Raw genomic sequence first — 13,847 nt, 5'->3', positions numbered from 1 at the left:
GGCCTTGAACTTTGTTGCGTTGCGCTTAACATTGAACCCATTGAACCCAACCGTCTATCAGCTGGCGCAACCTTGGTGGACATCTCAAATTCTCAATTGATATTGATGTTACTATAGTGAGTACCTAACCTACATATGTACATATATCGTTCAATCTTCCTCGTTCCATAACCAACATTGATCCAAAACAATAATAATTCTAACGAAACATTTATTCATTCATCAGATATCTACCTATCTATATTAAAGCACTCTTCATCAGTGTCCTTACAGCTACTATTGAAAATTGTACTACTCATTGTGCAATACTAGTACTATTATTGAAGTACTGTAAGTTGTAGCGCAAGTCTCCAGAGATACGACATTACAGTACGACGCACATGTGCACACTTGACACACACACACACACCACAATCACCCCCACCAAAAGACAAGCCTAGCCTAGCCTAGCCTATTCGAAAAAAAAAACAGCACTACATACTTATGTACTACTTACTAGGTATGCACCTAACCTAGGCCAGAGTTGTGATAGTAGGTGCTATTAAACAGAACAAGAGCAAGCACCAAAAACAAAAAAGAGAGAAGATTAAAAAGAAAAGAGAGAGAGAGAAGAGGAAGAGAAGAAAAAAAGAAGATAGACCCATAACTTACCATACATACATAGGTATCACATTCCGCACTTGTGTTATCCAGTCATCATCATCACACTTTTGAGCTCCCTCCCAACCAAAGAAAAAAAAAAGAGGGCAAAAAAAAAGAAAAAAAAAAGAGGGAACACTGCTCTCGGCGACAAGACATCATCCACATCAGCAGGAGGCACAGCCTATGCAACGTTGACTTGCCCTGGCACAGGTACCTGACTTACCCTTGAACAGCCCTGACTAACTGGGCTTGGTCTACCAAAATTACATCAAGTCTGTTGTTGATTTCGAAACTAAAACCCACTGATTTCCTCTGCTTTCCTCCACTATCGCACGGTATTTCTTTGTAAAGGAAATAAGAAAATCAAGTCAATCCCTTCCCTTCCCCTCATAATACACATCATACATACTACCGAATACATTATCACATACATACATTCCTCATACCCTTCTATACGCCTCTTTACGCCTCTTTACGCCTTGGTACGTAAGGGCCGTTACGCTTTATTGTTCGATTCCCATTTACCACCATTACCTCCCTCCATCGAAGAGCTCATAATCTATCGCGGAGTTTCAGTTGTCAGTTGCACACACTGTGTACGTGTCTCACGAGTCAAGTTCCTCCCGACTACCTATCTACATATCTCCTCCAAACGCCTATCTTTCCTCCCTGCGCCAAACCTAACGCAGATCCGGCCTAAACGAAAAGCCCGCCGGTTAGCCAGGAATAAGCAATTAGCATCATCTGTGCTCTCTACCCGTCACTGACGTGCCAAACCGAGAAAAAAAGGGGCGGGGAAAATAAGAGAATCTTGTCGATCATGCTAGGCCAGGACCATAATATGAGGATGAGATCTTTAGATCCCTCTTCTCAAGTCTATTCCCACTCCAGATCAAGAACCTCCTCTTCCACCATATTTCCACCAGTTCTCCCCCAAATGCAACAAATGCAGCAAATGCAACAGATGCAACATCTTCAACAACCACAGCCCTCCCCGGGCCACACTCGACGATCTCCTTCCGTCAATACCTTCAGCACCACCTCCAGCCATGCCCCTCCTGCCGCCTACCGGAATTCGCCTTCTGCCGAAATTCGACGTAGTACTTCCTCTAGATCAGGAGGTGCGCCTCCGACCAGCTATGTTGCCTTGCTTCGAAAACAAAAGGCTACCGTATGGTGCGACCGATCACAAACCGAAGACCCCCGACTCCTAGCCCAGCAGCGTGCGGCGAAACAAAGGGCCAACCAAGAAGTTATCGGTGGTGCGTTGCAAAGCCGTAGCTCGACAGGAATTGGCAGCACCTCCGGAAAGGTGGCTGCCAAGATTCGCCATCACGGCAAGCCAGGCGTGGTGGGATACACACCCGACACTACCTACATGGGCGTAAGCGGGGTTCCCATGCGACTGAGCGCTACCGAGGTCGAAGGCGAAGACGGCGACGAGGATGACTTGTCAATGCGCCGCTTGAATCACCGTAGGACGGGGAGCAGCGGTCGCAGTAGTACTGCTAGCAGCAGACGTGGTCTCGCCTATCGTACCTCGGGCGCTTCTCAGGGCAGCAAGAAATGGAGCCCAGGCGACACGCCAGAGCGCGCGGGCAGCATGGTCATCGAAGATCCCGAATTCCTCCCTGGCGACGACAAATTGAATCGCGCTTCAAGCACTCGTAGTGGAAGCAGCGCAGAGAAGGCTGACGTCCTTCCTGAACTCGGGAACGCCCATGCCGCTAAGCTAGCGAGCAAAAGCATGCTTAATGCCGCTCTGACTAGAGAGAAGAGCGTCAAGAACCCAGAGGAACTCCGACGGAGAGGCAGCGTTGATGAACGAACCATGACTCTCACCGGTGGGCGTCTATATATCGCCAACCCCGACTAAGGGGGGATTTTATAAATTTCCAGAATTGTGCGGGTCGCACCCAATTCCTCATTTTTATTAGCATTTCGATGGCAGTACTGGAAGAGCACGCTGCATTGCGAGGGGCTCTTTCTAAGGATATCTTGCATTGCATCGGCGTTACATTGATTTTTTTTAAGGGAGATGGACGGGTCATCCTATGATACACTGAAAGATTCCGGAACAGGGACCGAATCCTCCACACGGTCGTTAATGGTTTTGTCGATTGCGGTTTTTCCTCTTGGCTTGTTGTGTTCGAAGCAATAATACCCTCGCTACTGCTTCGTTAATTTACTATCGTGTGTTTCTTCTCCTTCGGACCGGGCTCGTTGACCGAGACGGCCAATATCGAAAAGTTGGTGATTCTGAACTGGCCCCCTTGGAGCTAGTCTTTAATGGATGGCTTTTGTTGCTCGTGGGGACGGAGAAGAGCAGAGGGGAGGGAGATAAGAGAAGCGAGAAGAGGAGAGAGAAGAAGACAATGGTGATACCGTCGTGGGAATTATTACTAGTGGACCTACAAGTAAAGAGAAAGAAGGGTCGAATACAAGTTGAAGATACCAAATATAAATATCCAAGTCCGCTTGTGAGATTAAGATTATTACTTGATTTTACATGATGAAGTGCTGCGAGTGAATGAAGTGCATATACGAAGTGTAGATGGAGCCTTTGGCGTTTAACTCCCCTAAACTCTAGCATTGTAAAATATGTAGACATTTGTTTTGTTTTTTAATAACGAATGATCATGTACCTCGAAACAGGTGGTCATCACGGATATCTCAAGAGATGTTAAGGGATTACCTATGTAGTACATCATACATGTACAGGTGTTTAAGTTGGCAGGTTAGTAAGCGGGGGATTCGGAAAGTTAAACCGCGCGCCGGGCTTATGTACTTTGTTCGCTAGCGCAACATTGATATATATCAGATATATATCAGCAACACCATATACGAGCGAGGACGAAAAGAAAAAACGAAAAGGGAAGAAAAGAAGAAGAGAGTAAAAAAAAAAAAAAAAAAAGAAGAGTCAAAGGAAGAAAAGAGGAAGAATAAGAAAATGGCGGAACATCCTTGCTTCACCCTCGCGGGCCTGCGTGAGTTATATATACCTTACCTATCTAAATACCTATACTACACATTTTTACATCTAGGTACCTTACCTAGGTTAGGTACTATATGTAGATTGAAGAAAGCATGAGATTGCATTGAGCTGACTGAAAATACATCGTATTATCTAGTAACCGTCGGCGGCACGGCTGGATATATCCGGACCAAGTCCACGCCTTCGCTCGCCGCTGGGCTGGGGTTGGGGGTTTCGTATGCGTTTGCTGGTAAGGCTTTCTTCCCCTCCCCCCCCCCCCCCCCCCCCCCTTTCTCTCTCTCTCCCTCCGCCCCCCTTTTCTTCCTTTCTCTCTCACTCTCTCAACCTCTCATGTACCGTACCTAGAGGCACAGTTCGAACCACCTAAACCAAAAAAAAAAAAAAAAAAAAAAAAAAAAGCTAATGTGCAGGTACTACAAAGGCCACCTGATCAAAGAAAACAAAGACTACGGCACCGAGCTCGCGCTGGCCAACAGCCTGTTCCTGCTGAGCTCCGCCGTGCCCCGCGTCATCGCCACCCGCGGCCGCGCCCCCGTGCCCATCGGGCTCGCGGTCACGGGCATCGTGGCCGCGGCGTATTATCAGCACAAGGTGCGGGAGTTTCGGTTTGGTGTTTGATTTGGTTTGGTTTGGTTTGGTTTTTTTACCTTGTCTGCTTGGAACTAACTGTCTGGCTTGTTTGGTGAAGGGGAAGGGTGGAAAGGGTGGGAAGGGTGAGAAAGGGGAGGGAAGGGAAGGGAAGGGAAGGGAAGGGAAGGAGGGAAAGATGGAGATGGAGATGGGGTTGTATGATACTAATGTTAGTTCGGGCCAAAAAAAAAAAAAAAAAGGTTGATATCCCTACTCTATTCACATGAATCTACCTACCTAGGTAGGTAGGTATTCACATAAAAAGGAAGAACGTCAGAGCGCGGTTAATGGAAGCTTTCTAACCTACCTACCTACCTACCTACCTACCTACCTGCCTAAAATTAGCCAACCAACGAACCGGTAAGTACTGAGGTAGGTAGGTAGGTAGGTCTATACACGTACCAGCACCAACTCCTATCCCCATCCAAGCCCAAGGTCCGCCAGACAGACAGCCTCGCGTTCGGTCACGCCGCCGGAAGACCGGTATATACCTAGGTACTTCATTTTATGTACCTATCTACCTAGGTATGCACCTATGTGCTAAGTTATGTACATAGGTTTGTGATTAACTACGGTAATACCTAATTCCCGTTGGGAAAAGTGATTAAGGGGAAGGAGGGAATACCTACCTACATAGCCGACGTGTCTCGCAATAGCCTACCTACCTAGGTACTAAGCGATGAGTTTTTAGTTTTTTTTTTTTGTTGGGCTGGGCAAATATTAACCCAACCTACCTAACCTAGGCAGTCTAGAACGCGTACGCAAAGACAGTGATCATTACCTAGGCATGTATGTAATGGATAAGTTTGCTATGGGGATGGAATGATGGCTGATACAGTACCTATAGTTGGCATGTACAATACAGAGGTCACCGCAGTCATGTAGTTATTCCCGTCAAAGCGTGCATGTGCACCTAGGTTAGGTAGGTAGGTAGGTAGGCAGGTTATGTATTGTACGTAGGTTGGTTGGTTGGTTGGTATGTAGCATGTGAATCAAACCATCAATCAATCAACTGTTTCTTTCTCAAAACACCGCCCGCCCGCCAGCCCGCTTGACGCAGCCGAGTTTCGGAGAAAAAGAGCGGACTTATTTAATGGGATGGATGTTTTGGTTTTACATTGTTGGTTGGTTGGTTGGATGTAGGTAGGTAGAAGAAAAAAAAGAAAAAAAGCTCGATAGGATTTTACTGCGGATGAAAAAGTTGGCGGGGTGTCTAACCAGGTAAATCCTCTCTACCTACCTACAGCTACAAGGTTAAGAATGACAGTGGGATGGATGTGGATGTACACCTACATAAGCATATAGGACTATGTAGAGCATGATAGGTTCGGTACATCTATCTAGGCCCATCTACTATAGAACCCCCGGCGGATGTGGATTCGCCTCGATCTCGCGAACGACTTCTCTCGTCCGCGCATTGTCCACGAAACTCAGGCCGATCAGCTCGACCACCTCCTCCACGGTAAAGTACAGGCTTAGCTCGCTCTCCATCCACAGGTAGCGCACGTCCTGGAGGTTGCTCTGCAGCACCTCGCTAAGGTACTTGAGGCGGAGCCAGCTCCCAGCGTACTCCGCCGTGGTCGGCACCGCATCCTTCGGCGGGTCGGTGGGCAGGAATAGATCGTCCAGCTCCGTTATTCGCGCGATGAGACTCGCGATGTTGTACGCCTCGTCCTGCCCAATCCCGGCTAGGTCCATCACGTCGGCTATCAGTTTAGCCGCGATGGTATCCACGAGCGAACCCACTGCTTGGCTCCACGCAGATTTGGATAAGATCGTAGACCACGTCGCTGCAAGGCCACGCACGTACCCAGAAGCATTGTCGATCTGCGCTTCTAAATCGGAAGTGCCGAGGCCGTCCTGCTGTAGAAGGTTCTGGGGGCCTCCAAGTAAGTCCCGGAGTATTGTCCGCTGGGTGGACATTTCAGACGCGTAAGCCCGAGCTGCAAACGATTGAAGAGCTTTAATATCATTGTCGAGCCGAAGCATCGCGATGGCGCGAGGGGTCAGATCTCCGCGGGCTTTCCAATTCTTGGCCACATCGGAAAGCCGCTCGGAGAGATATGTAGCATCGTTGTAAAGAAACCTGAAATGAAGATGAGTAACACTCGGAAGGTAAGATATGCTCGGCTTACTTACATATTGCCACCCGCATTTAGGGTATAATAGTATGGCGATACGGCACGAAACATTGCGAGGACAAGCGTTGGCAACGAGAAGAGGCCTGCAGCCGCCGCCGCCATCGGATTGCCGTCGGTCCTTTCTCACGTTAGATATCTGTAAATTTAAACACAAGGTGTAGATGCGACTTACCCGATGAGTAGAGCAGCGTCTTCTAAGATTGTTGAGACAAGTGCGAGGACAGGTTCTGGCATGGAGGAAATATTATAGGTTTCCTTCAAGGTTAATTCGCGAGTTTGCGCGTTTGATGAGGATATATCTGTTGGTGCTGGTTCATCAGGAGCGGCTTCTGCGGCTTCTTCACCCCATCCCCAGGCTTCTGTAGGGTCATCGTCAATGGGCTGCTCTGTAGACGGTTGCGCGGGAGCATCGGGCTGTTCATCGACAGGGTCATCATCTCCCCAGCCCCATGCATCTGTTCCGTCGTCTTCGTTTCCTTCGAGCTTAGTATCAGTAGCCTCGTTATTAGTATCTGCTTCTTCACCCTCCCACGCCGCACCCCAGTCATTGTCGTCACCCGAAGGGCCAACACCATTGGCAGCGAGTTCCTTCCCTTCAGATTTTGAAATAGTTCGAGTTTCAACACGCTCAACACTCTTTGACTCGCCGAGCCCTTGAGCCAACTTTGCGCGTACAGTGTCCAATGCCGTTTCCCTACACTTAGACAACCATACCTTTGGCGCATCGTCTACCCATTCCTGCAACTCTTGGAAATTGGTAAAGTTTAGGTTTTGTAACCGGTTACAAAATGTCTTGACAGCTTCAGTAACGTGTTGGAACTCGTCCATTTCTTTCAAAGAAACCGGAACTGCAATGTTTAACCAAGTGCCTACGATCCGAGAGATAAGATCGGGCATCATCACGCTTGATAATGAATATACAAGCTCTCCAGGTAAACGCTCGGATAGATAAGTCATGACTTGGTCGAGATCGGAGAACAAGGAAGTAATCGTCTTGTTCGAATTCCCCCTTAAAACTAGATGCGACTGAAAACTTGTTAATAATCTTTACGAACACGAGTTGAAGGTAGCCTTACATTATCTATGTGAACCGCAGGTAACTCCTGGGCCTCAATATTAGTACGAGGCCCAACAATGGCTTCGTCGAGAGCGTGCCAAAACAACGCCATCCTTTGATCAAGCTCCTTGTATGCCTTTAAGCCTACGACGGCGTCATTGAGTTTCAGTTGCTCGTCTACGATATGTTAGAATCGCCATATTCTAGGCTGCTACATCCTTAACATACCTTCACGACCATCGAGTATAGCGACTTGTTGTGCTTCATTGTCCACGTGCACTAGGTAATTCCAAATATTTTCGAGTACGTCGTGTATTGTAGACTTCAGCTCAAAAGCTCTCATATCTAACAATTTCATGACGCGACAACTTCTGCTGACGGGAACATTGTCTAGAGCCGTCCAGGATTCTAGACTTGGTTAGTGATGGGTACTGTGAGCTACGAGCAAACGTCTTACTTTCGAGTAGATTCAGGGACTCTAATACTCTATGGTCGTCTCGCGCCTGCTCAACCTGGTCTAGAAGCTCATTCACAATTTTGATGTTCGTCAGGGCATGGTGGACCTGCTGGTTGTATACCACTTCTCGTTCCAAGAACTCAACCTTCTCTTCTGCTTCTTGCCTCGCCCTATCTGACACGTCGGGGGCTTGCGCGCGTCGCACTATTTCATTCGCCCAGCTTCGTGATCGGTTGATATCTACTTCGAGAGATTTCGCGTTTGCGACCCATTGATTTACGTCCGAAGCTGTTTCTACGTTGATATTGTGTACCTCGGACTATGAAAGACGGGTCAGCATTCGAATTGAGACTCAGATTATTGTTATATGATATAAATATGACATACCTCTAGCTTCGTTTTAGCTTCTGCGAGGGATCTCAGGGCTGGCGCAAAGTCTTGTGCTGAAATTCGGCGAGACGATATGTCTTCTTCCGGGAAGATGCCATGTAGCGAGAAGTCTACCAATGCACGACCGATGGGGTGGTCTTCACTATTAGACATGGTGCTGTGTTGAATTTCGGCAACTCTTTCGATATACTCGGTTCTTATACGTAGGAGTCGTCTGTTACAAGCTAGAAGGCGTGTGGGAAGAGATCACAATGAGCGATGGCGGTTGTAGGTAAGTAGGTTACGAAGAGCGAAAGTCTAATGGAGGGGGTGGAAATTCATATAAGATACATGGCTTGAAAGCATAGCCATAGGGGCATGCGCAAAAGATTTAGAGCAAAATAGTTAATAGCTTCGCGATGACTTCACAGTTGTAATGGACAAGTCATTCAATATTGCATATGTAATGTACTACTAGTAGTAATGTAAAGCAAGACAGCAAAAGCTTGGACCATATTTAAAGCAATCCATCTATGATCCATGTCGTAGGTAAAAGACCCACATAACTCCCTAGGGTATTTAATATGCATTATATGCATTATATGCATTAATATGCATTAAATGGCGCTTAGCGCTTGATATGAGCGCTTCTACTACGTAATTCCTTAGCGATGTCTATAGGCAATTATGTGCGACCCCACGGCGGGGTTAGGTTAGCAGCGACAAAGGAATTTCAAGGGATTCAAAGCCGAACAATTCAATATTGGAGATATCAGGCTGGACTACACACTACATAGTACTTACACTCACACTCACTTCTTTTTTTATTTATTTTTCAACATACATCAATCATACATACCCCAGTATCCACCCCCTACCTCCCTTTCTCTCCTTCTTTGTGTCTCTCATCATATCTTTGCATGGGATAAATCTTCCATACCAAGCTTTATCTGCTCTCAAGTATCTACCTACTTGACCAGGTTTATAGTCGACATCTATACATTTATTAATCATATATTCGACCATTTAGGCCACGAGCTACTGCGTGCCAAACGCACCGCCTTATCAAGCTGTCTCCCAGTTTTGGTAGCCGTCCTTTGTTCGCTTCAACTTGGGTCAGATCTAAGTTGCTCCGATTTTCGTCAGGCTTCTATTGGTTTCCTGCCGTGTCATCTCACACCCCTTTCCATCGATATAAGCATAGGTATGTATGCCAGCCCTCATAACTACCCCTTATCACCATCCTCGTCATCATAATCATCAATCTATTATCGTCCGAGACTTGCATTCCCCGGATCGACGGGGTGAGCACAGACTATCACATCCACGTACACATACACATACACATACACATGCATAAATCCTTCTGGTATCACCTGTGTGCCCCTCAATACCTGATATCTATCATTGATAAAATATCATACCTATCGTGATAATCTCTACTCCCTCGAATATATGAGGACGGTTATGGGGATAAATGAGGCATCCACAAAACTCCGTGATCAGTCAGGCATCACTGAAGACTTTCATTTCAACCGTCGTCATTGCCATTGCTGCCATATTCATTCTCTCCTACCGTGAGAGTGCTAGTAATATTGGGTATGGAATTTCACCTTACACTGATCGTGAGTTGGGTATGCATGGACGGGGAAATGGTGTGAGCGGGAAGGATCTAATGCAATGACGGAAAATTCTTCTACCTATTATATCTCACCCTTTATATCGACTCACCCCTGACTGGACGGGCAAGAACGGATTACGACGTACCCTGACCGCATCTTAAGCTCCTGATCCATATCTATGGATGTCATTTTTGGTGCGAAAATGACCATATCCGGTCACCTAGCAATGTCATGATATACAGACCTTCAGTTCTTTCAAGCACATATACCCTTCTACCCCTCCATGAAATCGTCGACATGATTCTCAGCTCATTCTCATATTTTGGTTATCGTTGAGGCCTGACTAACATGCTTAGTATCGGTATCCAGGCCATCTTATCCAAGCTATTTCGGGCCGAAATGGGCTCCCGAGGCCCAAATAAGCGCTTTCGTAGGATACAGAAATTCCAAACGGACTATGCACACACCACTATTACTCAGTATGAATCTGAGAGAAGCGGCATGCAGGTCATTGTGGCCGACCGCAAAGGCCCAAAGGTAAATGGTTATTTTACCTTGGCTACGGAAATTTTTGATGATTCCGGGGCCCCTCATACTCTCGAGCATCTGGTCTTTATGGGCTCAAAGAGCTACCACTACAAGGGCCTGTTAGATAAGCTGGCATCTAGGGCTTATGGTAGCACCAATGCTTGGACCGCAACCGACCATACAGCCTACACGCTTGAGACTGCTGGTTGGGAAGGCTTTGCCCAGATTCTCCCGGTGTACCTTGAGCACCTCATTGTGCCTACTATAACAGATGCCGCGTGCTTGACTGAGGTTCATCATGTCAATGGCGAAGCAAACGATGCCGGTGTCGTCTATTCAGAAATGCAAGGTGTACAGTACACGAGCTTCGAGCTTATGGAAATCAAGGCCCGGCGCTTGCTATATCCAGAGAATGTTGGGTTTCGATATGAAACAGGCGGCATGATGGAAGCTCTACGAGTTCTAACTCCGGAGAAGATACGCGATTTCCATAGGACCATGTACCAACCGCGAAATATGTGTGTTATTATCATCGGCGAGGTAGACCATGACCATCTTCTTACTCTCCTGGACGAGTTCGAGGAAAGCGTCAAGGATGATATCCCCCCTCTTGATGCACCGTTCAAACGCCCCTGGATAGAATCAGCACAGCCACCTCCATTACAAAAAACGACCATTGAGACTGTTGATTTTCCGGAAGAGGACGAGTCCACTGGCGACATGCTTATGGGGTTCTTCGGGCCAAATTGCGTTGACGTTGTCGAAATCACAGCTCTGAACGTCCTCTTGACTTACTTATGCGGATCTTCCGTCTCAGTACTGGAAAATGTCATGGTAGAGAAGGAGGAACTAGCCAGCTCTATAGCCTACTCGTTGGATACTCGACCTAATAGCGTCATTTGGTTCCAGCCCACTGGTGTTGCTACAGAAAAGCTAGCATTCGTCGAAAAACGTCTGATTTCTCTGCTTAAGGAGGTTGCTTCTAAGCCATTGGATATGACGTACGTCAATGAGTGTATCCAGAGGGACCGCCGGCAAATGAAGGCACAGGCAGAAGAGTCCGAAGGCTTTTATTCTACGAATATCATCTCAGATTATCTATTTGGTGTCCGAGATGGCTCAACGCTTAAGGATCTTGCTAGTCTCGGTGAGTACGATATTCTAGAGAAGTGGACGGATGAACAATGGCGTACTTTCCTCAAGAAATGGCTTGCTGATGCTCACCACATCTCCATACTCGGGAAACCTTCTCTCAAGTTAGCCACGAAGCTAAAAGAAGACGAGGAGGAAAGAATAAAGAAGAGAAAACAGGAACTAGGCGTGGAAGGTCTAAAGAAGTTGGCACAGGACCTTGATAACGCCAAAAAGCAAAACGAGGTAGATATTCCGGATTCCCTACTCGAGAAATGGCAGGTTCCTTCAGTTGAATCAATCCACTTTATCAAATCGCAGACTGCGCGATCTGGAATGGCTCGGACACTCGGTGTCCACGATAACTCTGCACAAAAGGCCATTGATGGGGCTCCTCCTGGTTTACCGTTGTTTGTGCAATTCGAAGATGTAGAAACCAATTTCGTGCACATCGCAGTCCATGTCGGTACGTCGAAAGTGCCAGTTGAGTATAAGCCCATGCTGTCGGTCTTCAGCGACAACTTCTTCAATACCCCTATTTTACGTAACGGCGAACGCGTTCCCTTTGAAAAGGTGGTCATGGAACTTGAAAAGGATACCGTGAGCTACACACTGGACTCTGGCAATAGGTTTGGTGATTCGGAAAGCTTCCTTATCCGGTTTCAAGTCGAACCCGACAAGTATGCAACCGCTATTGAATGGATCCGCACAATGATGTTCGATAGCATCTTCGATGTTACTCGTTTGAGGGCTGGCATAACGAAGCAACTCGCTGACGTTCCAGAGGCGAAACGTGAGGGAAGAGCCATGACTAATGAGGTAGAAGTGGCTATCCATAATGATCCCTCAGCTTTAATAGTTGCAAGACGTACTCTGGTCAAAGCAGTATACCTTCGTAGGCTAAAGAAGCTTATTGAGAAAGACCCAGACGCGGTGTTATCACGGTTCGAGGAACTTCGAAAGCACCTCTTTACCTTCGATAACCTCCGAGTCCTAGTTACAGCTGATATCTCGAATTCGAAGCTACCGGACCCCGTAAAGACGTGGGACATACTCTCCAAATCGCTCAACACAAATGTCGAGGCTATCAACCCCATTGTCAAACCGCATACTCTTCTCAACGACGAAGGCCGTAATCCGGGGTCTGTTGGCGCAATCATCGTTCCTATGAGAGCAATCGACAGCTCCTACTCTATTAGTTCCGGCAAGGGACTTGCCTCCTTCTCCGATCCAGTCATACCTGCGTTGCTTGTCGCCATGCAATACCTAGAGACCGTAGAGGGTACTTTGTGGAACGCAGTTCGAGGAAATGGCCTAGCCTACGGTGCTTACTTTGCTAAGGAGTTAGACGGAGGATACCTACATTTCAAGGTATACAGGTCTCCCCTAGCATCCAAGGCGATAGCCGCCGCACGCGATGCTATCGCAGCACTAGCCAATGGCACCGTTGCTTTTGAGAAGCCTATGATCGAGGGTGCAATCAGCCAGCTAGTGATGACACTAGCAGACGAACAGTCTACTATGGCCACTGCAGCTTTGCAGAACTATATCAATAGCGTTGTAAGGGGGCTTGATCCCGATTACAACATGAAAATGCTGGCAAAGGTCAGGACAGTGACAGTAGACGACATCAAGCAAGCCATGAAGAAGTGGCTATTGCCCTTGTTCGAGCCAGGAAAGAGCAATGTGGTGGTTTGCTGTGCACATGCTATGGTAGAGGTGAGTAACTCGAATTCCTAGGCGCAAACTTGGGCTGCATCATGACTAACAAGTATAATTAATAAGAAAATCGAGGAGGAATTCAAGACGATGGGGTACAAAACGCAGGTCAAGCAGCTATCGGACTTCCATAATGCCTATGGCCTAGAAGCTCCGGATGGTGAGGATGATGAGGAAAACGACCCTGATAGCGAATCGGAGGGTTCAGAAGGCTCATTTGAGTCGGAGGAAGAAGACTAGACAAAGGCACTTTTATGTGATGCATCTGCAGATTCTCGTGGTGATAGGTAGTGCCTTCATCATTGGGGAATTTCCTGACCTAGACTAATGTTAGGTGTCTAGGTATATAGAAGATGCATATAACATGATGAGACATGAAATCAATTAACGAAAGAATCCTTTGGGTACTGATAAATTAGATGATATAACATACCATTTCCTAGATCCCTGAAACTGTACTGGAAAGGGCAGCTTCAGCGAACCCTAGAACTTACTAAGGCAAAAGCAGAAGACTTTTGCAAGACATCGGCGTACGCTGGTCGCCCAAGGAAGGGCT

The 13,847-nt window shown here is 47.1% G+C and overlaps 5 protein-coding genes across 5 annotated transcripts; 3 read left to right on the top strand and 2 right to left on the bottom strand.

Annotated features, from left to right (window-relative positions):
* Positions 1–1,462: 1,462 nt before the first annotated feature.
* GGS25DRAFT_522216 (uncharacterized protein) lies at positions 1,463–2,518 on the top strand (the record flags this gene model as incomplete). The annotated part of the gene is made up of 1 exon (XM_049264185.1): positions 1,463–2,518. One exon carries the CDS (start codon positions 1,463–1,465, stop codon positions 2,516–2,518), a length of 1,056 nt encoding a protein of 351 aa, XP_049117179.1.
* Positions 2,519–2,674: 156 nt separating this feature from the next.
* Positions 2,675–3,434, bottom strand: GGS25DRAFT_301087 (uncharacterized protein). The gene has a single exon (XM_049257652.1). It carries the CDS (start codon positions 3,251–3,253, stop codon positions 2,831–2,833), a length of 423 nt encoding a protein of 140 aa, XP_049117178.1. The 5' UTR covers positions 3,254–3,434; the 3' UTR covers positions 2,675–2,830.
* Positions 3,435–3,446: 12 nt separating this feature from the next.
* Positions 3,447–4,342, top strand: GGS25DRAFT_492705 (transmembrane proteins 14C-domain-containing protein). Its single transcript, XM_049261206.1, has 3 exons — positions 3,447–3,629; positions 3,774–3,866; positions 4,059–4,342. Exons 1-3 carry the CDS (start codon positions 3,593–3,595, stop codon positions 4,253–4,255), a joined length of 327 nt encoding a protein of 108 aa, XP_049117177.1. The 5' UTR covers positions 3,447–3,592; the 3' UTR covers positions 4,256–4,342.
* Positions 4,343–5,170: 828 nt separating this feature from the next.
* On the bottom strand, positions 5,171–8,782 carry GGS25DRAFT_492701 (uncharacterized protein). The gene is made up of 7 exons (XM_049261205.1): positions 8,310–8,782; positions 7,923–8,241; positions 7,694–7,873; positions 7,485–7,642; positions 6,581–7,434; positions 6,407–6,526; positions 5,171–6,353 (listed from the first exon to the last, which is right to left on the bottom strand). The coding sequence occupies exons 1-7, from the start codon at positions 8,463–8,465 to the stop codon at positions 5,621–5,623; spliced, it is 2,520 nt and encodes an 839-aa protein (XP_049117176.1). The 5' UTR covers positions 8,466–8,782; the 3' UTR covers positions 5,171–5,620.
* Positions 8,783–10,312: 1,530 nt separating this feature from the next.
* On the top strand, positions 10,313–13,531 carry GGS25DRAFT_514525 (Metalloenzyme, LuxS/M16 peptidase-like protein; the record flags this gene model as incomplete). Its single annotated transcript, XM_049262998.1, has 2 exons — positions 10,313–13,291; positions 13,358–13,531. 2 exons carry the CDS (start codon positions 10,313–10,315, stop codon positions 13,529–13,531), a joined length of 3,153 nt encoding a protein of 1,050 aa, XP_049117175.1.
* Between the last annotated feature and the right edge of the window lie 316 nt (positions 13,532–13,847).

The sequence above is a fragment of the Hypoxylon fragiforme genome, assembly GCF_022984875.1.
Source record: "Hypoxylon fragiforme strain CBS 206.31 chromosome Unknown GGS25scaffold_5, whole genome shotgun sequence".
NCBI classification, from domain to species: domain Eukaryota; kingdom Fungi; phylum Ascomycota; class Sordariomycetes; order Xylariales; family Hypoxylaceae; genus Hypoxylon; species Hypoxylon fragiforme.
The sequence above is the reverse complement of the archived record's forward strand: the minus strand, read 5'-3'. Positions and strand labels throughout refer to the sequence as shown.